Source organism: Meles meles, chromosome 19, assembly GCF_922984935.1.
Source record: "Meles meles chromosome 19, mMelMel3.1 paternal haplotype, whole genome shotgun sequence".
Taxonomy (NCBI): domain Eukaryota; kingdom Metazoa; phylum Chordata; class Mammalia; order Carnivora; family Mustelidae; genus Meles; species Meles meles.
Window position 1 is genome coordinate 46,053,887 of NC_060084.1, and position 22,771 is coordinate 46,076,657.

At 58.5% G+C, this 22,771-nt stretch overlaps 2 protein-coding genes across 5 annotated transcripts; both read right to left on the reverse strand.

Annotated features, from left to right (window-relative positions):
* Positions 1 to 361: 361 nt before the first annotated feature.
* Positions 362 to 7,819, reverse strand: HIPK4 (homeodomain interacting protein kinase 4). The gene is made up of 4 exons (XM_045989344.1): positions 7,355 to 7,819; positions 3,420 to 3,776; positions 1,791 to 2,639; positions 362 to 1,042 (listed from the first exon to the last, which is right to left on the reverse strand). Exons 1-4 carry the CDS (start codon positions 7,817 to 7,819, stop codon positions 863 to 865), a joined length of 1,851 nt encoding a protein of 616 aa, XP_045845300.1. The 3' UTR covers positions 362 to 862.
* Positions 7,820 to 10,034: 2,215 nt separating this feature from the next.
* Positions 10,035 to 21,058, reverse strand: PRX (periaxin). Of its 4 annotated transcripts, none has more exons than XM_045989342.1 (7): positions 21,033 to 21,058; positions 20,841 to 20,945; positions 20,594 to 20,719; positions 18,224 to 18,380; positions 14,637 to 14,833; positions 13,077 to 14,006; positions 10,035 to 12,983 (listed from the first exon to the last, which is right to left on the reverse strand). In XM_045989342.1, exons 3-7 carry the CDS (start codon positions 20,618 to 20,620, stop codon positions 10,227 to 10,229), a joined length of 4,068 nt encoding a protein of 1,355 aa, XP_045845298.1. In that variant the 5' UTR covers positions 20,621 to 20,719; positions 20,841 to 20,945; positions 21,033 to 21,058; the 3' UTR covers positions 10,035 to 10,226. The 4 variants fall into 4 exon arrangements, with proteins under 4 accessions (XP_045845298.1, XP_045845299.1, XP_045845297.1 ...); XM_045989343.1 differs by having other exon boundaries at positions 10,035 to 12,548; positions 13,062 to 14,006; XM_045989341.1 differs by having other exon boundaries at positions 10,035 to 12,533; positions 12,612 to 14,006.
* Positions 21,059 to 22,771: the final 1,713 nt, after the last annotated feature.

Sequence of the window (22,771 nt, forward strand, 5' to 3'; positions counted from 1 at the left end):
GCTGAGCCCCGAGTGTGCAATGCCCACGAGCCAGTATGTGCTGAGCACGTAGCATGTGACCACACGGCCTGGCATGAGCTGAGCCTCGTGCAGCCAGCACAGGGTAGCGAGCAACTACACACTTGGCACGTTCCCAGACGGGGACATGCCGGACCATCACCGGCTCCCAAGGGTGGCCTCGCGGTCCAAACAACTCAGGGTGCACCAAGCATAAACTGATGGCCGCCACGGGAATTTACACTTAGCCATGACCCAAGCAGCGGTGCGGGCATGCCAAGCCTGTACATGTGGCAAGGGCAGGTCAACAGATGAGACCTTGGCGTTTGGCAAGCTTGGGTTGGCACCTGCTGAACACCGGGAACGTTCCGAGGACGGATCCTCACGTGCCAAACGCTCAGCATATTCAGGGGATGGGTCAGCCTGTCCCTCACATCGCGATGGCAGCCCAGCCTCCATCCTGAGCCAGGGGCTGACGGGGCGCAGCATCGGAGAACAGGGCCCTGGGCGGCCAAACTGAACCCCACCCCAGCTCCAGTCCAGGCCTCAGGCGGGGCTGCTGAACAGTTCTTTATTGAAATGGGCAAGGGCAGCAGGGCCGAGGGCATGCTCAGGGCTAGCGGGGGCAGCCCCCTTCCTGTGTCCCTTTGGCCCCGGGGGGAGGGGGAGGCAACGGGCCAGACCCCAAGGCCCTCCTGTGTTCAGGGGGTACGTGCTGGCATGCACCACGGGCGAGGGTATTGGGGGATTTCTGGATAACTATCTTTCTGTAAGAATAATTTGTGGGTTCAGGAAGTGGCTTCTCAGGAGGGGATGCCAGCCCCACTAGCGCAGCCCCCAGTTATGGGCAGGGGTGGGGTCACCATCAGTGGTGCCCACTGACGTGCTGCAGAAAGCTGGTGGTCCGGGAGGGACCATGCGGGTGAGCGTGGCGGGCTGGGAGCCCCTGAGCCCGTGGCCCCCTGACACCCTCCAGGGTCCAGTCTGGCTCGCTCAGCCATTCCCCAGGGCAGCTGCTTGGGTCGAAGAGCTCAGGGCCTGGCCTCTGTTAGGAAGAAGAAAGGACCATCAGCCAAGGAGCCCCTGGCCTTGGGAACCACCAGCCTGCCCCTCCTGGACTCTTCTCCAGTCCCAGCCGAACCCTTGTCACTTCCCAAGGGCGATTTTGTAGATCCCAAATGCAACGTAGGGGCTCAAACAGTGTGTGCAGAAACCTTAATGTGTTCTGAGGGACTGTTAGGGTCTCTGAGGCTTTGTTGCTTCTTCTTGGGGTGGGTGAGACCCTGCTAAGTCCTTGTTCTGAGTGCTGGGCCTTTATCAATTCCTATAGGGGGATTTTAGTATATGTGCTGCCGAAGCGAGCACTCCTATAGGGGGATTAATGCATTCTGACTTTCTATACATCAGGAAGGTGGATTAGTGTGTGCTGAGCCTCGTTACATCGTGAAAGTAGATAAGTGTGTGCTGAACCTTCTATCCTGAATATGGGTTAGTGTGTGCTGAGCCTTCTATCCTGAATGTGGGTTAGTGTGTGCTGAGCCTCACCACTTTGTAAGGGTGGGTAAGTATGTGCTGAATGTTACATCCTGAGTACGGGTTAGTATATGCTGAGCCATATCAAATCCTAATCATATTCTGAGTGTGGGTTAGTGTTTACCGAACCTTGTCACATCCTGAGAGCGGACTCGTATGTGTTGAACCCTGAGCTAGCTGCAGCTTGTCCCCCCCATCCTGGAGCTCGGGGAGGCCCTGATCCCAGAACCACCCACACCCTACAGGCCCACTGGGCTTACATCAGCATCCATGGTCATATCCTTGACGTCTGGTCCATCCCCATCCCGCTGTGGGAGGCTGGGCGGTTCGGCCGAGGCCCCGCGGCGCTCTCCTTCGGCCCAGCCGCTACCCCGGCAAGGTCCCTCGTCCTCGGGGGAGGCCTGACTCAGCCGGATGAGGTTGCTGAAGTTGGAGTCAGACTTGGAGCCCGCAGGTGGCTTGCGGGCCTTGTGGCGACCTGCCAGGCGGCTGCCGTAGAAGGCCAGAATGGGCTCGGGGCCCGAGTCGGGCACCCGGCGGCCAGCGGCGGCTGCCTTGAGTGGGGCCAGCATGTCAGGAACCGCATCGGCTCGGGTCTCGCCCCACAGCCCGCGTCCCACCTCCTGCAGACTCAGGTCGTCCAGCTGATCGATGGCCCTCTGCATGCCTGGCGCCTTCTCCTCGCAGAAGAAGGGCCCGCTGCCCACAACGCTGCCTATGCCCACGGCCTCCTCCTCCTCGGCCAGCCGGTAGTAGGGGGGCCCGTCCTCCACGGCTGCCATGCCAGGCGTGGACGACTTGCCCTCCACCTGCAGTGAGAGGCGGCAGCCGCGCAGCGAGAGCTGGTAGTAGCGGGTGGTCTCGTGGGCGCTGCGCAGCTGCTGCATGGACACGAAGGGGTGGCGCAGGGCGGCGCTGGGGCTGATGCGTTCGTGCGACTCCCACGTCAGCATGCGTTTGATCAGCTCTACCATGCTCTTGAGGTCGGCGAGCTCCGCCAGCGCCTCACCGTCCGGGAAGGTCAGCCGGCTGGCTGCTCCGCTGCCATTCACGGTCTCGATCTGGTCCAGTGACTTGAGCATGTACTTGCGGCGCTCCAGGGGGCGCACCTGGTGGGACACGGGGGTGGGCATGGGGCTGACGCCGAGTCCGGGCCCTCGGGGCTCCTGCTGTGGGGCCCACGTATGACCACACCATCCCCGCCCCCAGCTTCCAGTCTGCCCTCCAGTCTGGTCCGGGGCTCTCTTGTGGCCGTGAAGCCCACACACCCAAACCTAGACTTCCGGTTCTGCCCAGGATCGGACCTGGAGCTCTCTTGCTGCAGGGAGGGCCACACCCACTCCCTATGGCTGGAACCCCTCTCGTCTGACCCAGCACCCTCCTGCTGCTGTAGGAAACCTACCAGAGTGGGCCCTTTGGTCCTTCTGCCATCTCACCCAGAGTCTTACGGAGCCAAGTTTCACTTCTCCCTCAGACCTCCAGTCCTCTCCAGAGCCATGGGTGCAGCCCCAACCAGCCACTAGCAGAGGGACGGCCCTCAACCTCTAGTCCGTCCTTGGAGTCAAATCCAGATCCTTCCTGCTGCTGGGAGCCACACCGCCAAGCCCAGCCCGCCAGGCCTCCCGGTGGTCCAACCGGCTTGCTACACTAGCTTGTCGACCCCCCTTTGCCAGGGAACTCAGAGCAGCCACCATATACTTCCAGTGCTACCTTGGGTCTCACCCACATGTCTCTTGCTGTCCCTTGCTGTGATTTGAGCTGACCCTCTAATCTCCAGTCCTCTCTGAGGTCTAGCCTAGATTTTTTTTTTTCTCGATACAGCAGCCCCCACATGACCAGACCCCCACCTGCCCCACACCCTTCCCCCTCCCCTCCCCACCTCTGCCTACCTTGGTCTCAGCCAGGTAGTCGGCAGAGGACTTGAGCTGCCAGGGGTTGCTGGCATCAGGGTGGGTGTTGCGCTTAAAGAAGTGGTGCGCCTTGCGGGCGGCGTGCAGCAGGTGGGGCTTGGGCAAGCCCTGGGTCTCACAGATGTAGCGCACCTGGTCGTACTCGTTGTTGCCTGGGTAGAGGGGCCAGCCCAGGTGCAGCTCGGCCATGACGCAGCCCAGGGACCACACATCCACTTTCTCGCAGAAGGGCAGCCCCAGCAGGATCTCGGGGGCCCGGTAGAAGCGCGACTGGATATATGGCTCCTTGACATAGCGCACCTCACTGAAAATGCTGGCTGAGCCGAAGTCAATCACCTGTGGCGGGGACGACTGATCAAGGTCTCCCCTGTGGCTCTGACCAGTGTCTTTCTGCCCCTGCCATCTGACTGTCGCTGTGTCTGTGAGTCCTTATCTCTTGTTTATGTCACTGTCTTTGCTTGTCTCTGTCTCTGGTTTTGTGTGTTTGTCTCTCTGTTCTGAACCGCTAGAACGTGTGCCTTTAGGACCCCTCGCTTCGTCTTTCACTCCACACCTTGTCCATCAGCAAATCTTGTCGGCTCCACCTTCTGAACAGATCCAGACTGGGCAGTGTCCGCATCCCCAGCCTTGGCAGCCCCCCACCCCACGCCACCCTGTCCTGGGGCATCTCCCACTGAGGCCGATGTGGGGGCCTCCTCATTGGGCTCTCTGCTCCTCCCCTCTGCGCCCCAGCTCACTGGTCATATGCACGCCACTGAGAGATCCTGTGAGCGCCTGAGTCCAATCACATCCTTCTTCTGCCCAGAATCCCCCCATGGCTTATCATCTTATGATAAAAGTCAACTTTCCCATGGTGGCCCCCAAGGCTCGAGCAATCTGGCCATCACCCATCACCTCTCTGGCTTCAGCTCCTCCTGCTTCCCCTCTCGCACAGGTGTCTCACTGTCCCTTGAACAAGCCAGACACATTCGTAGCGCAGGGCCTTTGCACTAGCTGTTCCCTCTGCCTGGCATCTCTTCCCCCAGGTGTCCACATGGGTCCCTTATCTCAGGTCTCAAAAGTCAACTCAGTAAGACCTCCCCGGCCATCCTATAAAAAAAACAGCATCCCCCATGGTTCCTATCCTCCTTCCTGGATCCCTGCTTTTCTCCAGAACTTTTTTTTTTTTTTAACATTTTATTTATTTGACACATAGATCACAAATAGGCAGAGAGGCAGGAAGAGAAGAGGGAGAGGGGGAAGCAGACTTCCCGCTGTTGAGCAGAGAGCCCGGCAGAGAGCCTGACATGAGGCTCTATCCCAGGACCTTGAGATCATGACCTGAGCCGAAGGCAGAGGCTTAACCCACTGAGCCACCCAGGCACCCCTGTTTTTCTCCAGAACTCTTAACACCATTTCACATCCTATATGTTTTACCACTTAGTCAAGTTCATTGTCTCTCTACCCAGCTCGGATGCCAGTCTGGGGATTTTGTCAGTTCACTGTTGCATCCCTAGGTGCCTAGAACAGTGCCCAGCACACAGTTAGGGGCGCAATCAGGAGAGAATGAATGAGTGAATGAGGGGGCTTATGTCCCTGGCATGCTCTTTCCTTCTACCTCTTTTTTGTATTGCTCTCTTTGCCCCTTCATTGCTTGCCTGTTCCTGGTGTCTCTCATCTCTCTGTGTCTCTACCTCTATGTCACCTGCTGGGAAGACACCTCCCGGAAGGCCCACCTTCTTCCTTCATCATCAGGCACTCGGAGGAGAAGGCTGAAAGTCTTTCTCTCCTGATGCCGCTGGGAGGTGCCCCGTGCCACTTTCACTCTGAATCTCCAAGACTCTCTGGACCCTTGCCTCAGTTTCCCCCTCTGAGTTTCTTTGCTTTTCATTCACCCATCCCTCGTGTTCTGTCTGCAGAAGGTGGGATGACGTGAGGGTTATTAACTTGCACTCTGAGTGTGGGCGGCCGAGGCCTGATGCTCAGAGCGGGAGGGCCCTGGGGCAATTGGTGGCCATGGGATCCGTTCATTCATCTGTTCCACAGACATAGGAAGGAGGGCCAATGCCGGCCAGGTGCTGTGGATGCGTCCTGTCTGCCTCCGGCTGTGTTTGTGGGAGTCTCTCCTTGGGGCTCTTTTCCTAGGGCAAAATGATCTGCCTTTTCCTGCCTGCCTCCCTCCCTGTGGCTCTGACCTTCATTTCGCATTGACTTCGCCCCCACACTGTGCCGGGAGATGTCAAGGACAAGGACACCGTAGAGGCCACAACTGACCTGGTCCTGCCTTCACAGCCCCACCCGCTCCTGGTCCAGACCCTTCACCAATGACAAGCTCAGAAGTGGATAGAGGGACCAGGGCTGGGATGGGGGACACAGCTGGGGGTCCAGGGCAGAGGAACCGGGGCTGGTTGGGGGAGCCCAGGGAGCTTGTGACATGCATAAGAGGTGCTTCTGTGTGCCCGACAAAGGGTCAGGTCCTGGGTCAGGTCCAGAGGAGGTCTTCAGTAAGTGTTTGGTTTTTGTTTAAAGATTTTATGTATTCAGGGGCACCTGGGTGGCTCAGTGGTTTAAAGCCTCTGCCTTCAGCTCAGGTCATGATCCCAGGGTCCTGGGATCGAGTCGCGTGTTGGGCTCTCTGCTCAGCAGGGAGCCTGCTTCCCTTCCCCTCTCTCTCTGCCTGCCTCTCTGCCTACTTGTCTGTCAAATAAATAAAATCTTAAAAAAAAAAGATTTTATGTATTCATTTGAGAGAGGGAGACATAGACAGAGAGAGCACAAGCAGGGGGAGCAGTAGAGGCAGAGGGAGAAGGAGGCTCCCCGCTGAGCCAGGACCCCCCCCCCCCCCGACATGGGGCTCGATCCCAGGACCTGGAGATCATGATCTGAGCCCAAGGCAGATGCTTAACCATCTGAGCCACCCGGAGTCCCCAGGAAATATTTGTTAATGAACAACTGCCTGTTCCTGCGCTTCCATCCTTCCAGTCGCTCGGGCCATCAGGCTCTCCAATCAAGTCCTCTCTTATACCTTACATAAGAACAGTCAGCAAATCCTGTACCTACCTAGAACCCACAGTGTCCCTTCCTCCCACTACCCCGACTCCATCCCCCCACCCGGGCTTCCCACTTGGAAGGGAGCAGCCACCCCTCACTGCCCTCCTACTCCTGACCTTCACAAGCTGTTGCTCTCACTCAGCCAGAGAGACCCTGGGAACACCTGAGGGGCCCTCTCTGCTCAGAAGCCTCCTGTGGCCCCATCTTACGTGAAATAAAACCAGTCCTCATTGTGGCCCTCGAGGCCCTGTGTGTCCCAGCCTGTCACCTCCCCGGTCCCATTCCTCTCTTGGGTGCTTCTCAAACACATATACTCAGATCACTCCTACCTCAGGGCCTTTGCATGAACTCTTCCTTCTCCCCAGATGCTTTTCCGCAGGTGTCTACATGTAGGTCCTTTGGGACCTTCCTCAAATGTCATTTATCGAGGTCTCCCTGACTGCCATGTCTACAGATTCGGTCACCACTGCCACCCCCAGTCAACAACCCACCCACATCCTTCTCCTCTCTGCTTTATCTTTTCTCCTTCTCACTCACATACCACATTTGACTCATTTATCTTAGCAACTGTGTCCCCCCCCCCCCCCCAGAATGTCAGCCCCACATAGACAGGACCAGGCCAGAGGAGCTGGACTACGAATTGGAGAAGGAAGTCCAGGTCTCGGGTCTGGGGGCAGAGAGGATGTCAGAATCGGGACAGGGAGGTGGGGAAGATTTTAGGGCCAGGAGGTGGGGAGAGGCATCATGGGCAGGGAAGGGGAGACACTCAAGCCTGGGAGGGGGGGACACGGGAGACCTTAGCGACAGAAGAGTGTCCAGGGCTGGGGGAAGCTCGGAGAAGACAAGGAGGAGGGATGTGGCCATACCAGGGCTGCCCCACTCACCTTGACCCTGAAGGGGCAGCGGGTCTGGTCCACCAGCATGATGTTCTCGGGCTTGAGATCGGCATGGATGATCGCCAGCTCCTTGAGCCGGGCCAGGGCTCTGAGCACCTGCAGGGTAACCGTGCGGATGTGACGGGCAGGCAGGGGTGCGAAGTTGTTCTCCTTCTGGAATTCGAACAGGTTTTGCTCCAGCAGCTCGAAGACCAGGTAGAACTTGAGGGCGTCGTGGAAGAACTCGAGGAAGCGGATGACGTGGGCCTCCTCGGGGTCCAGGCCCCGCATACACCGCAGCAGCTTCAGCTCATTCTTGATGATGCGGTTGCGGTAGGCGTCATTCTTGAGGATCTTGATGGCCACCATCTCCCCCGTGCTTCGCCGCCAGCCCTTGGCCACCTCCCCGAAGGTGCCCTTGCCCAGCACCTCAATGATGTCATAGCAGTCGGTCTCAGACTGGATGGTGGCCATGGTTCCCCGGCCCCTGGGTGCAGCCCTGCCGCCGCCCCCACCCCACAGGCTCTGCCTTCGAAGGCTTCCGGCCCACCACCGGCTGCGAGGCCCCCCCAGCGGGGGAAAGAGAACCGCACTCGTGCCTCCCGCTTCGAGGTTCACGCCCACCTCCCTGGCACCCCCCAGCCCCCTGGGCCACACTGCCAGTCCGCCAGGGGCCACACCCCTCCCCCAAAGCCCTCCTGGCTTGGGACGAGGGGCCCCAGGCCCCCCCGAATGGGTTCCAGCGTTGCTGAGTGGCTCTGGTTCTGTTGTTGGAGACCTGAGCCCCAGGCTGGAATGGGGGGTGGGGTGGCCGGTGGAGCCCCCTCCCCCACCCCAGCATCGGAATCCTGGAGGGGCTGGCCAGGTGAAGGGTCGGCAGAGAAGGAAGTCCAATCCCAGACAGAGGTGAAGAGTTTGGGGGATGTGTGTGTGTGTGTCCCCATGTGAGCAAACACCTGCCCCTACCCGTGGCTGCCAGGGGGGAGGAGTGCGGCTCAAGCCAGGCCAGCTGGTAAAAGGTCTTGAATGCCAGGCTAAGGAGTTTGGACTCATCTGTCTGAGGGCCCTGGGGAGCCACAGAAGGGCTCTGAGCAAGAGAGTACAGGGTCAGATTTAAATGTCATAAAGCTATCGAGCAAATAAGAGTGGATTGGAGGGGACAAGAGTAGAGGCTGGACCCTGGAGCAGGGGGTGCTGGGGAAGAGGCTGGTGTATGAGATTGGCGGCCAGGAGGGCAGGCTGTGGGACTGATAGTTTGGTGGCGGGGAGGGAACCATCCAGAACAAGGCCCAGGGCTCAGGGATGGTCCCTGGGACAGGGACATGGATAAGGAACACCTTAGGGGAGCAGATGCTGATGTCAGGCTAGACAAGTCTGGAGTGCTCTAGAAGCCTTAACCCGTCCTTACACATACATTTGAATAGCTCCATTTTGTGGAAGAGAAAATCAAGACTCAAAGAAGTTGAAAAAATGCTGAAGGCCACCCCGTTGGGTGCCAGCGACAGGCTTTGACCCCAAGCAGTCTGACTCTAGACCCAAGCTCCGAACCACTGCCACGTCCAGTGGGGGCACGCAAGGGACACTAAGGTTCCCATGTGGACCACAGGGAGGGTGACATGGCCTGGGGACGGGGTAGAGGTGGCTGAGGGCCTCACAAGAGTCCTGAGGGCCCAAGGGGCATGAGGAGAGAGAGGAGTGGGGAAGAGAGAAGAGTGTTCAGAAAGGAGGAAGGGACCCTGAGAAGTCAGGACAAGGGAGACAGAGGAAGCCCTCAGCATGGCCATTGAGAAGTCACCATAGACACTGACAGGTCAGCCGTGGTGGGAGGGAAACCCGAAATGGGGGGAGGGGAGGGCTGGGCAGAGTGTGCGCCAGAGGTATAAGTCACTTCTGCCATGTTGGTGGGGATGAAGAGAAAGCACGTGCGTGACCAGGTGGTGACCCAGGGGAGGTCAGCTTTAATGGAAAAGATACTGGAGTAAGCCAGGGGTGTGTGACAACTCAAGGGCACGGCCGGATGTGAGGAGAGCAGACAGACGGCTATGGGGGCGTCAGGGGGACACTGGACAGAGTATCTTCTTGTCTCAGCCTGGGCCACTGCAGAGAGATGCAGGGGAGTCGGGAGCTCCTTGGCGGGGGCTTAGGACCTGCGTGGGGATGGGTCCCTGGGAGCCAAGGCCCAGCCAGCCCTAATGGGAGCTGCGGACGCTGGGACCTAGTCCTAAGAGGACTGGAGCCTGGAGAGGGACCAGAAGGGGCCTTCCTGGGTGGGGCCGGGCCGGATGGGGCAGTCAAACCAGCCAGACAGGAAAGCCATCCCCGGGATGTGGAGGTAGCCTTGTCGAGGAGAAGGTGGCCAGCAGAGGGCACATGCGTAGCAATTGTGCCGCTCTCTCAGGGCCCCCCAGGGAGGTCCTGGTGGGAGAGGCCTCAGCCTAGGGGTCTGGCTCAGAGGTCTTGAGGAGTTCTGAATGGCTAGGGCAGGACCCACTGCGAATCTTTCCTGACTCTCTTCGGACCTCGGATGGCCCGGTGTCTGCCAACAGAGGCTCTCCTCAGGCCAGGCTCCAGCAGGCCCCCTCCTTGGGGACCTCTTTCCCTGCACCCTCTCCAGCCTCCCCTGTTCCTCCGCCACACACACACACACACACACACACACGAAACCCAACACAAGGCTACCTCTGGATTATTTTATTCACATGGTTCCGCAAGATACAGGTCCTCCTGCCAGTGAGCCAGGCATGAGGCCTCCCTGGCCCGGTCCCGGTCAGTCAGCCACCTCCCGGCCCTCTGAGGGGTTAGTGCTAGTTATCTCACACACAAAACAAGAAGGAGGCAGGAATGGGGAAATGGGAGGGGACGTTCCCTCTGCTCTGGGACTTTAGACGACAGCAGCCTGAGCCCCCTCCATCCTGGCAGGGCCTGGAGCCCCTGTCTCTGAAAACCCCACACTGGGCAGCCGGACCCGGAATCCACCCTCTTCCTGGTCCCCACTCCCGCTCCGGGCCTTGGGGCTTAGGGACACCCGGGGGAAGCGGAACTTGGGCGACTTCTCCCCACCAGGGGACTTGGGGGCTGCCTCGCCCTCCTGGCCCCGAGAGGCCTTAGACGGAGTGGCCAGGCCCACGCGTGGCAAGCGGACCCGGACTCTGCCTCGGCGCCCAGAGGCCCCTTCCCCGCCGCCCTCCTCCTCCTCCTCCTCAGGGCTGGGGGAGCTCTCCCCAGGGACTGCCTCGCTCTGGCTGAAACCCACTCGTGGCAGCCTGAGTTTGGGGCTCTTGGTCTTCTCACCCTCCTCAACGCCCTCCTTGGCCCGAACCAGGCCAAATCGGGGCAGCCGCACCTTGAGCTTGTGTCCGGCCTCCCCGTCACCCTCTGCCACCTGGTACTCAGCATGGCCGCCCACGGTGGGTGGGGAGATCTCCACGTCGGGTAATGAGAGGTGGAAGGTGCGCTCGGCCCCTGGGGCCTGGTCTCTAGGTCCCTCTTCCCCAGCCTCAGCTCCGGCCCCCAGTGTGGGCATCTTCAGCCTCAAGCCCCCCTCGCCTGTGGCTGCCTCACCCACCTGCGCCTCCCGGCCCAGCCCCACGTCCAGCTCAACCTGGGGCACCGACACAGCAGGCATCTTGAAGACACCCTCACCTACCAACAGCTCGCCACCTGCCACCTGGGCTCCAGGCAGAGACAAGGTCACCTGAGGCACCTGGACCCTGTAGCCTGCTGCGCCCTCCGTTGACGGGGCTGCGCCCTTGACCTGTGGCCCAGCAGTGGTGCCCAGGCCGGCCTCTCCGAAGCCAGACAGCTCGACCTGGGGCAGGGAAATGCCCAGGGGCATCCTCAGCGCCCCCTCCTGGCCTTCAGTGCCTGCTGGTCTGGTCACGGACACTTGCACGCCTGAGAGCCGTGCCCCACCGACAGCTACCGCCCCCTCAGCCCTCCCTTCCTCCTGGGCCCCCAGGGTGACCAGCTCCACCTCAGGGATCTTAAGCTGCCCAGCCACGGACTCGGGCTTTTCTCCTGGGCTGACACGCCCACCCTGGATTTCAGCTTCCTTCCCCCGAGCCAGCCCAAAGGAGGGCATCTTCAACTTGGGCATCTTCACCTTCCCATCCCAACTCCAACCCTTGCCCTCCAACTCGGCCACCCCTGGCGCTAGTTCTCCCGCCTCAACATCCCGGCCCCTGACCCCAAACTTGGGCAGAGCAAACCTCGGCCCCCTGACCTTGACGTCAGCCCCTGCCACCTCCACCTTGCCTGTGGGCAGACGGGCATCCAGGCTGAGCTGCGGGATGGACAGATCGAGGGCAGGCAGCAGGCCTGCCTCCCCTGCCCCTTTCCCCTCAGCCTCAGTCCCCGCTCGGGCCTTGGGGAGTGAGATCGCGAACTTGGACACCTTCAGCTTGGCGGCTCGCCCAGCCCCCTCAGCCTCTGCCTTGGCCACCTTGGGTCCCGAGAGTCCAAACTTGGGCAGGGAGAACTTGGAGGAGGGCTTGACTTTCATCTCCGTCACCTCGAGCCGCCCTTCCTCTACTTCCACAGTGGGCAGCTGTGGCGTGACGATTTCAACAGAGGGCATTCGGAAGGCCACTTCCCCGACCCCTGCGGCCACCCCAGGGCCCTCTGCCCGCTCCACCTTGCCCACTTCGGCTGCTGGGACCTGCCCCTCCAGGCTGAGGGCCCTCGGCAGGTCTAGCTCCACGGAGGGCAGTGTGAGAGTGGGGATGCCCACACGAGCCTCGGGACCTACCTCTGGCTGCAGACAGGGCAGTGTCACCCGCTTCCCAGAGACCTCAGCCCCTGCCTCGCCTGCCTTGCCTCGCGATGGAGACTCTGCCCGCCCTAGCTTGGGCATGGTCATCTTGGGCATCTTGAAGCCAAATTCCATCCCCTCTGCCTGTTCGGCTTTTAGCTGCACCTCTGGAGCCTTGGGCAGCTTCACCTCGGGTGCCTTCGGAAGATGCACCTCTGGGACCCTGGGCACCTGCATTTCTGGCAGTCGCATCTCTGACACCTTTGGCAGCTGCACCTCCGGGAGGTGGACGTCGGGCACAGCCATCTCAGGCACCTTGGGGAGTTTTATCTCCGGCAGTTTCATCTCGGGGATCTTCATCTCGGGGAGCTTCATCTCAGGGACTTTCGGCAGCTGCACGTCGGGGAGCCGCACCTCAGGGACGGCCATCTCTGGCACCTTCGGGAGCTTCATCTCTGACACTTTGGGGAGTCCCACCTCTGGGAGTTGCGCATCTGGCACGGCCATCTCTGGCACCTTCGGGAGCTTCATCTCGGGGACTTTGGGGAACTGCACGTCGGGGAGCCGCACCTCGGGGACGGCCATCTCGGGCACCTTCGGGAGCTTCATCTCGGGGAGCTTCATCTCGGGGACTTTGGGGAGCTGCACGTCAGGTAGCCGCACCTCGGGGACGGCCATCTCCGGCACCTTCGGGAGCTTCATCTCGGGGAGCTTCATCTCGGGGACTTTGGGGAGCTGCACGTCAGGTAGCCGCACCTCGGGGACGGCCATCTCCGGCACCTTCGGGAGCTTCATCTCGGGGAGCTTCATCTCGGGGACTTTGGGGAGCTGCACGTCAGGTAGCCGCACCTCGGGGACGGCCATCTCCGGCACCTTCGGGAGCTTCATCTCGGGGAGCTTCATCTCGGGGACTTTGGGGAGCTGCACGTCGGGGAGCCGCACCTCCGGCACAGCCATCTCCGGCACCTTCGGGAGCTTCACTTCGGGCCCTTTGGGCACCTTGACCTCAGGGGCCGAGACCCCAAGGCCAAACGAGGGCATCTTGATGGTGGGCAGCTTCAGCTTGCTCTCGACAGCAGCTTCGGCAGCAGCCGGCCGGGGCTCCAGGAGCGAAAGCCCAAAGGTGGGCATCCGAAGTCTGGGCCCCTTCACCCTGGCCTCGGGGCTGCCCTTGGCCACCTTGGCCTCGGCGACTTCCTTTGCTCGAGTCCCAAAGCGGGGGAAACTGAGGCGGGGCATCTTCAGGGCCACCTCAGGCGCCTCTCCTCGGGCCTCCACCTCCACACCTGGCAAGGCCAGGTCCACCCCTACGGCAGGCGCCGCCACATCCAGGGTGGGCACCGCCACGGCCACAGCCCCTTCCCGGGTCTCCAGGCAGGGAAGTGTGGGCAGAGTGGGGAGCGATGGCAAGGTGGGCAGCTCCACTTGGGGGACCTGGATCCCTAGGGCCACGGGCTCCACAGCAGGGGCAGCGGGGGCTCCTAGTCCAAGGCTTGGCAGATGGAGGGCCACCTCTCCCAGCCCTTTGGGGGCTGAGACCTGGGGGACACCCACCTCGGCGCCTGGCAGCCGGGGCCCAACCAGCTCCACCTGGGGGGCTGTGAAACGGGCTCCTGCTGCCACCTCAGCCTCCACTTTGGCTTTCCTTGGGGGAGGAGCAGCAGCGGCCAGCCGGGCTGCCTGGGCCTCTTCTGCCACTTCTCGGACGCGCAGCCGAGGCAGCTGGAGGCGCCGGCGGGCTGGGGCAGCTGGGACGGGACCCTTGGGAGCCTCGGCTTTGAGGCCCCGACGCAGACGGGAGAACTTGGGAAAGGAGAATTCGACGTCAACAGGGGCCAAGTCTGCAGGGGCCCCCAGGGCCCCGGGCATCACCATCTTCTTCTTCTTCACAGGGGACAGACTCTGGATGTTCTGGGGAGAGAGGAGAGATGCGGGAGGCGGTGGGACAGTGGGAGGCTCGGAGAAAACAGGGGGAACCCCATCTGGCATTGCACCAGGGTGGGGATGTGTTGGATGAAGCATCTTGTCCCCAAAACACCAACCCCACTTCCTTCCTGTCATTTCACAATTACTGCCCCGTAAGGCACAGACACTCATTTAGCAGCTGACAATGAGTCAACAGGAGTGTAGGAACTGGGACCCGAGACTGCCAGGTCCTCATCCAGGATTTTCCCCAATACCTTCATTCTAGAGATGGGGAAACTGAGGCCCAGAAAGGGAAAGAAACTGGCCCAGGGTCACTCAGCAGTAAGTGAGCAGCACTCAGGCTTGAACCTGGCCTTGCTGGTTTGGAGTCCCCTGGTTCAGGACTACTGGCAAGCCTAGAGCTAATAGCTCTCCGAAGTGGGTAAAGACCCTGGTCTGAGATAGGTGGGTCCCCCTCCCCAGAGAGGAGTTTAGGGGTAGAGAACAGAAGGCCGAGGGTGGGATTAGCGTTGGGTTAGTCATAAGACGGCCCACGGTGTGGAAGAGTAGGGCTCAGGGCGCAGAAACTGGATCGCTGGGGCAGTCCAGAGCCGGAGCCGGGCTAAGCACGCGTACCAGCTTGGCCACCTTGGCCCGTGGGCCCTTGATCTCGTAGCCAGCCACGGTGCCAGGCCGCAGCGCCAGGTCCCCGGTGGGCACAGTGCGCTTCAGGCAGAAGGAGACCTTGTAAGGCTCGGCACATTGCAGCAGACGTAGTGCGTCCTCGTACTTGAAGTTCTCGAAGAATACACGGGCGCTCAGCAGCTGGTCTCCTGCAGGCAAGGTGGAGGTGGGCAGGGTGTGGGCATCTGCTGGCTCCATCTAGGCCTGGTTCCACCCACTTCCCCAGAGCGACCTCAGCGAGGCTGGCGGACCCCAAACCTTGGCCCCGCCTATCCTCCCCGCCCCCACCCTCAGTACAGACTTGAGAAGCGAAGTCCTCCGAGTTTGAGATCCAGACAGGCTACGGTGAAGCCCCGCCCCATAGCCTTAGCCCCGCCCCTGCCGAACAAATCCCCTCCCGTCCAAGCCACGCCCATTGCCTTTCCACTTCCCTCCCCACTTCTCACATTTTACTTTATTTTTTATAAAGATTTATTTATTTGAGAGCGAGACAGAGACAGCGACAGAGAGAACAAGCAGGGAGGAGAAGGAAAAACAGGCTCTCGGTTGGGCAGGGAGCCCTACGTGGGCCTCAATCTGAGGACGCTGGGATCATGACCTGAGTGGAAGACAGACCCCCCTCCGCTCTCCCCAGTCTCACATTTTATTTTATTTTATTTTTTAAAGATTTTGTTCATTTATTTAAGAGAGCAAGAAAGCACACAAGTAAGTGGGCAGAGGAGCAGAGGGAGAGGGAGAAACAGAGTCCCTGCTGACCAGGGAGCCGGACTCAGGGCTCCATCTCAAAACTGTGGTATCATGACCTGACCCCAAGGCAGAAATTTAGCCAGTGGAGCCACTCATGCACCCCCCTATTCCCACATTTTAAGACACTGACTTTGTTTCCTTTACTGAGAGGACAGAATCAGAACTTCCAGAAACTTCCACGCCATTACTCACCCCCCAGTTCCTGTGGCTATTCACTCCACTCTCCACCTATTTCTAAGGATAAACTGTCCCCACTTCCAACTCAGGTCAGCCTTTCCACCACCTTCTCAGGGACATCCTCCAGCAGTTCTCCCCTCTCTCCCCACATCACCAATTTGTCCCTTTTTTCTATGTTATCCCCATCTGCATACAACATACCATTATTTGCCCCATAGGAAAAGTTGTCTTGACCTCACTGCTGGAGCTCCTCCTGCTCCATTTATCTGTTCACCTTAATGGCAAATGCACTGAGTCATCTAGCTGCATCACCTCCACGTCTCCAATCACACTTCTGACACCCATTTCCAGAACCTTGAATGGCCCCTCTCAAGGTCCCATATGTCTGTATAGCTAAGTCCAGTGATCAAGTCCCAGACTTCATTTGAGGGGACCTCACAGCCTTTGACCTAACGTCACTTTCTCTCCTTCATTCGTCTGACTTGGGTTCCAGGGTAAGACACACCCTCTAGAAAGTCCTGGAGGTTTCTTCTCAGCTTCCCCATCTCCTGGATCTCTTAATGTCACACTGTCCCAGAGCTCAGGCCTTGGGCCCCTTCTCATCTCTATCTCCATGCTATATGCACGCCTTTAGGAAGCTCACCCAGATTAGGAGTTTAAAGACCATAAATGGGCTGACAACTCCCAAGTCTATTTCTCCAGTCCAGCACTCTCCCCTCCATTCTAGACTCATATATCCACTTCCCCCTCCACAGCTTCACCATGGCATCCAACAGATATCCTTCACTTGACAGACCCAAACTGTTCTGGCCTTACTCCAAACAAGCTCCAGCCCCAGTGTTGCCCATTTGTGGAACTAGCAACTCCAACCTCAGGTCAAGAATCCCTTGGGTGCCTGGGTGGCTCAGTGGTTTAAGCCTCTGCCTTCGGCTCAGGTCATGATCCCAGGGTCCTGGGATCGAGTCCTGCATCGGACTCTCTGCTTGGCAGGGAGCCTGCTTCCTCCTCTCTCTCTCTCTCCCTGCCTGCCTCTCTGCCTACTTGTGATCTCTCTCTGTCAAATAAATAAAATCTTTAAAAAAAAAAAAAAAAAGCATCCCTGGACACATCCTTGACCCTTCTCTTTTCATCACACCCCATATCCAGTCCTGAAGGCTCCTCCTCTAAAATATATCCAGAAAAAAATAATAAATAAAATAAAATATATCCAGAATCCAAACCTTTCTCTTCATACCCATTAACACTGTTTTGTCTCTGAACATCACCGTGTCTTACCTGGATAATCAGAGTAGCCTCTATGTGTGTATGTGTGTGTGTGTGTACTTATTTATTTATTTAAAGTTATCTTGGGGCACCTGGGTGGTTCACTTGGTTAAGCATCTGCTTTTGGCTCGGGTCATGATCCCAGGATCCTGGGATTGAGTCCGCATCAGGCTCTCTGATCAGTGGAAATCTGCTTCTCCCTCTTCCTCTGCTCCTCCCCCAACCCCTGCTAGTTCTCACTCTCTCAAATAAAGTAAAAACAAAAAACAAAGACCCGTCTTAGGGCACCTGGGTGGCTCAGATGGTTAAGCAGCTCCTTTGGCTCGGGTCATGATCCCAGGGTCCTGGGATGGAGCCCTATACCCAGCTCCCTGCTCAGTGGGGAGTCTGCTTCTCCCTCTCTCTCTGCCTGCTGCTCCTCCTGCCTGTGCTTTCTCTTCTGTGTCAAATAAATAAATAAAAATCTTAAAAAATAATAATATAAAAATAAAAACTTTTTAAAGATTTTATTTGTTTGAGAGAGAGTACATGCACAAGCAGGGAGTTCTGTGCTGTCCCACTCACAACCCTCCCAGATTAAAAGTCAAAATTCTCACCATGGCCTATGAAGCACTCTGAAAACCAGATGGCCACACAGTTCACTCCCTACCCTCCACCAGGCCTTTCCTCCATTCCTGGCTCACCCTATTTAAAAATACAACTGTCCTACAGGCACGCACAGCACACAATGCCTTCTAGTTTACTATGTGTTTTACATATTTTGGTCAAATATATCTCTCCCTTCTAGAAAGTAAGCATAAATGCAGAGACTGTGTTCTGTTTTGCTCACTGTAGTAGCCCAAGCACCTAGAATCGTATCTGGAAATAGAAGGCACTTAGTAAATAGTTGTTGCGTGAATAAATCACATCGGCCTCATCCATGTCACTTAAAAAATCCCTTACTTACTAAGACTCCCTCCAAGTTAACTCCACCTCTTTTCTCCAGGCCCAACAACAAAAATAATAACTAGTGCTTACACGGTGCTTACTGTGTGCCATTTAGCTATGCGCTAAGCATTTTCAACTACTGACTCACTTGATCCACGTAATAACCCTGTGAGGTGAGTACTAGAATTATTCCCATTTTCGAGATGGAAAACCCAAGGCACAGAAGATCACAAGCCATGTGCAGATCTCGAAGTCAAACCGACACCAGGAGCCTCCAGAGCCCGCTCTTAGCCACTGCCAGGCGGACACACAAAGTCCCGCCCTAAGTCACTCTCCCCGCCTCTTGGGAGCAGGGGGCGAACTGCGGCGCACTCCTAACCCGGCCGCCTCGGAAAGGCCCCGCCCCACGCTCCGAGCCCGCCCACCTTCCTGCAGGCTGAGGCTCCTGGCCGCGGGCGAGTCCTCCCGAAGCTCGCGGACAAAGATTCCCTCCTTGCCGCCGCCTGCTACGTTGATGCCGCTGACCCCGGTCTGCGCCTCGGTCTCCACGATGATCTCCACCAACTCCGCCCGCCTCAGCTCCTGCGGAGGGCAGCGAGAGGTCGCCATGGGGCGCTGAGGCCGAACCTCGCCCAGAGTCCGGCATCGCGCTTAAAAGCGGCTCTTGAAAGGGTCCTCCAGTTACACGACCCTGAGCGCGGCTCGGGCCAGCCGTGCGGGCCCACCCACTCCGACATCTTCCCTTTAAGGAAGCGTGAGGGCCGCCTGCTCTCTCACACCTGCGGCAAGGATCAACGGCTCGGTCCCCTGCTGCCGGCCGGAGCCTTTGGGCCGGGGTGGAAGGGGCGGGGTTGTAGAGGAGAAGCGGAGTAGGGAGGCGGGGGGAGCGGGAGGTGTGAGAGAGGGGCGGGCCTGATAGGGCGGGGCTGTGTCCTCGGGGGCGGGACCAGTTCGGGGGCGGGGCTCGGGGTTTGGCTTGTGAACAGACCGCTCGCGCAGGTGGAGCTCAGGCCACAGAGGAGGGGCCAAAAATCTGAGAGGGGTGTGGCAAGAGAGTAGCACGTAGGTAAGGCGGGGACCCATAGTCCAAGGGTGGGACTGAGGTATGGAAAAAGGCTTTTGGGCGCCTGGGTGGCTCAATGGGTTAAAGCCTCTGCCTTCGGCTCAGGTCATGATCCCAGAGTCCTGGGATCGAGCCCCCATCGGGGGGGGGTCTCTGCTCAGCAGGGAGCCTGCTTCCTCCTCTCTTCCTCTCTGCCTGCCTCTCTGCCTACTTGTGATGGCTGTCTGTCAAATAAATAAATAAAATAAATAAATAAATAAAATCGGCCAGCAAGGGGTGGGGTGAGGATGGGCTCCCGAGGAAAGGGCTGGATCTTTAAGTGGCGCAGGATGAAGGGGGGAGGGTGAGACTAGTGAAAGGGCTGGATCTTTAAGTGGCGAAGGGGGGAGGGTGAGACTAGTGTCTTCGGAGGCCTGAACGCTTATGAGACTATGCCCTATTGTGGACTCTGTGACCCCGAGACCTGCATAACGCCTTTGGGAGAGGGAATCCAGTGAAGAAGAGGGGTGCGTGGGTGATGAGTAGTGAACCAGCAGACATGGCATTCCTGGTATTCACTGTAAATGGTGCTGTCCTGGCCTTGGCCCAGCAGAGCCCGTCGGGATTCACATCCAGGATTTAGAAAAGGCGGTGAGAGACCCCAGTTCCACAACGGGCTAGGAACTCAATCTGCTGTGTGTGTCTGGGGGAGAACTTTGCCCTCTCTGGGCCCATGGGTGACATGGGTTTACAGAAGGAGTCCCGGTGAGCTGAGACCTGAAGCAACAGGGATCCGAGGATGCTGTAATGGGCGGGGCATCGGGACTGGGTAGATTGGAGTTGAGCCCAGGGCTTGGAGAGGGTTAGGGCAGCAGGTCGAGGCTGACAGTGGCCCTGGGACTAGAGGGCTGGGAGGAGCATATTGAGAGGAGGTGAGAAGAGTTGCAGAGGCAGCTGGGAACAGCAGGAACATGGCCACCTCCCCAAGGCCCTGGGCTAAGCATTTTATGTACAGCATCTCATTTCATCCTCCCCACAGCATGGACAGACACAAAGGTAAAGAGAAGCGGAGTGATTTGCCTAATGCCACAGAGCAAAGTTAAGCAACTGGACTTAAACCCCCGTCTGTGACCTCAGAGCCCATAGGCCATCCTGGAGGCAGTGACCTCCTTGGCCATTCCACCACCCCCACCCCCACCCCCACTCCCCCACCCCCCGCCTGCCACCCCTCAGCCTCAGCTTGGCTCCGGGAAAAGTAGACCTGCTCTGTGCCTAGCATCCTGTAGGAAGCGGTCAATGCATGTCCTCTAGCGCCACAACAGTGACCATTGTCCCATTTCACCAAAGGGAAAACAGGGTTTGAGAGGTCAGGTCCCCTGTTTGGAGCTGCACAACCAAAGTGGGGGGTTGGCATTTAAGCCCAGGGACTCAAAGCTCATGTATTTAACCCCCATAGCAGCCTGCCTCTTCCAGCAAAAAGTTTCTGTCCAATTTTCTTCAGCTCGTTATTAATATAACTCCGTTATGCCCCCAGTGAATTCGCTGCTTGTACCAGGCACTGTGCTAAGCACTTTCCATATGTTCAAATTCTTTTCCTCCCGGTGACCTATAAAATAGGCACGTCGCTATTTCTATTTCACGGAGGGGGAGACTGAGGCACAGAGAAACCAGGAAGTGTCTTCTTGCCTCAGTCTGTGCCTACCCTACCTGCCCACCCCCCCAGATTCCCCTTGCAGGGCATGTGGGTGCTCACCTCAGCGCTCCGGCTCCTGGCCTCCATGGCACAGCTGGGAGTCACCCGAGCCCCAGGCTCCTGCTTTCTCTCTCCCTTCTGCTGCAGAACCAGTTTTAGCTCTGCATGGAGCAGCTGCCTCTGAGCCTGTGGGGGACAGGGAGGGAGGCTTGAGGCCAGGAGAGTGGCGAGAAGGAGGCCAGGTGTGGAGGGAGAGGCCAAGATGGGTATCAGAACAGGAGAAGGGCCCCCCACCCTTTCCTCTCACCGCTGCCTGGGCACAGGCACCCCCGCCTAACAGGAGCCCAGCCTGGGGTGCAGCGCAGGCACAGTCGTCTGCGGAGCTCGCGCCCTTCCTCTGGGGTCTTGCTACCTGTCAGGAAGAGACCAGGGCATGAGGCTCCAAGCAGGCCGGGGAGGGATTGGGGGGGGGGGGGCTGTGGCACCGGCCAATGCTCACCTCAGGGTCACGGCCAGCTCCTTGGGCCTCCTGGGTCCGGGGCTCTGAGAAGAAGAACGTGAGCATTACCATCAGCTAACCCCACCCATTGCTTCCTGAGTGCCGGATGCTTCCTGTGCTCTGTCAGGATCCCATCCCCACAGTGTGGGGGAGGGGGGGTACTGAGGCCTAGAAGACCTTTACTGGCCAACAAACAGTAAAGTAAAGCCAGAGCTGACTCCTAGGACTGCCTGAGAGTAGAGCCCCTGCGCCAACCACCTGGGTCGACCGAGAGAGCCAAATTCACCATAAACAATCCTAACCACTCCCCTGTCCTCCCTGTGGGCCTCAGCTTCCTCATCTGTTAAATGGGGAGAAGAGGAGCACCTACTACGTCAAAGAAGTGGTTAAATACAAAATGCTGGGTACACTGAGGGGCTTCAGAAGCCCTATTATTATTACTGAGCACTTCCTGTGGTCCTGATCTTGTGACAAATGTCCCACAGGGGTCATTCATTGCCCCTAAACCTCAGAACACTCTTGTGAGGTCAAGAGAGTTTTCGAGCCCATTACAGAGAAGACACCTGAGGCTGGGAGAAGGGCAACCACAAATGGTCATGAGTGGCTGAGCCAGGATTTGAACTTATCTGAGAGTTCCAGATTCTTCTACAGATGATGGTAACTAATGGGTACTGAACGGTTATTCTTTGTCAGTCCTGTGCTCCGCCTCCTCCCTGCGGAAAACCCACAGCTCCTCAGAGAGGCCAAGAATCTCGCATAAAGTCACACAGCCCAGTGAGAAGGAGGCAGAACTGGGATTCCCACGCCTCCTCCCCAACAGGCCTTTCCAGGGAAAAGGGCATGGATACTGTCTCTCCACACCCCCTCCCCAGGCCGCCTCTGGCCTTGTCCTCCCAGCCCCCACCTGGCATGCCAACCCCCACTCTACCGGGAAAGGTCAGGTCTCACGCGGCACATTCCCTCAAACAATGGCCCATCTGCTGTGCCCAGTCACATTCCGCCCCTGCCCACCCACCCCCAGCCGCACAATGGCCCTTCATAGCCCACCACTGGCCAGGATAGAGACATAGGGACCCCTCAATGGTCCAGCTGTACCCACTCCACTGGCAGGGACCCCACAGTAGCAGAGGGCTTCTCTCTGGCCCTCCTTGGAGTCCTGGTCTCTGTGGCCTTCCCCAGCCTCCCCTCTGAGACCTCAGCCGCTCCCACATCTGTGGCATTTCCTATAGACTGGCCCCAGTGCGGACCCCCTCCGCCATGTCTCTGAATCACTCTGAATAAGGTGGTTGTTTTAGGGTTGGAAACTGAGGCTGAGCGAGGAGAAGCGACCTGTCTGGGGTCACACAGCCAAGCCCCTGCCCTTGACTCCAACTCTGGACCTGAACTTTCATTGGTGACTATGAGCATGGGAGAAGCCCTAAGCAACAAAAGAACTGGGGCAGGGGCTGGGCTGGGAAGGGAGGTGGGGATTGAGAGTGCCCCAAACAGGCATTTTTAAAGGTACCTCCTCGGCCAACCGTGGACTGGGCAGGCGCTTTATAGATGTGGCCTTGGTACCCCCATTTTACTGATGAATAAATGAGGGTTAAGACACCACAGTGGCAGGGGCTCCTGGGTGGCTCAGTGGGTTAAAGCCTTTGCCTTCAGCTCAGGTCATGATCTCAGGGTCCTGGGATCGAGCCCCGCATTAGGCTCTCGGTTCAGCGGGGAGCCTGCTTCCTCCTCTCTCTTTCTGCCTG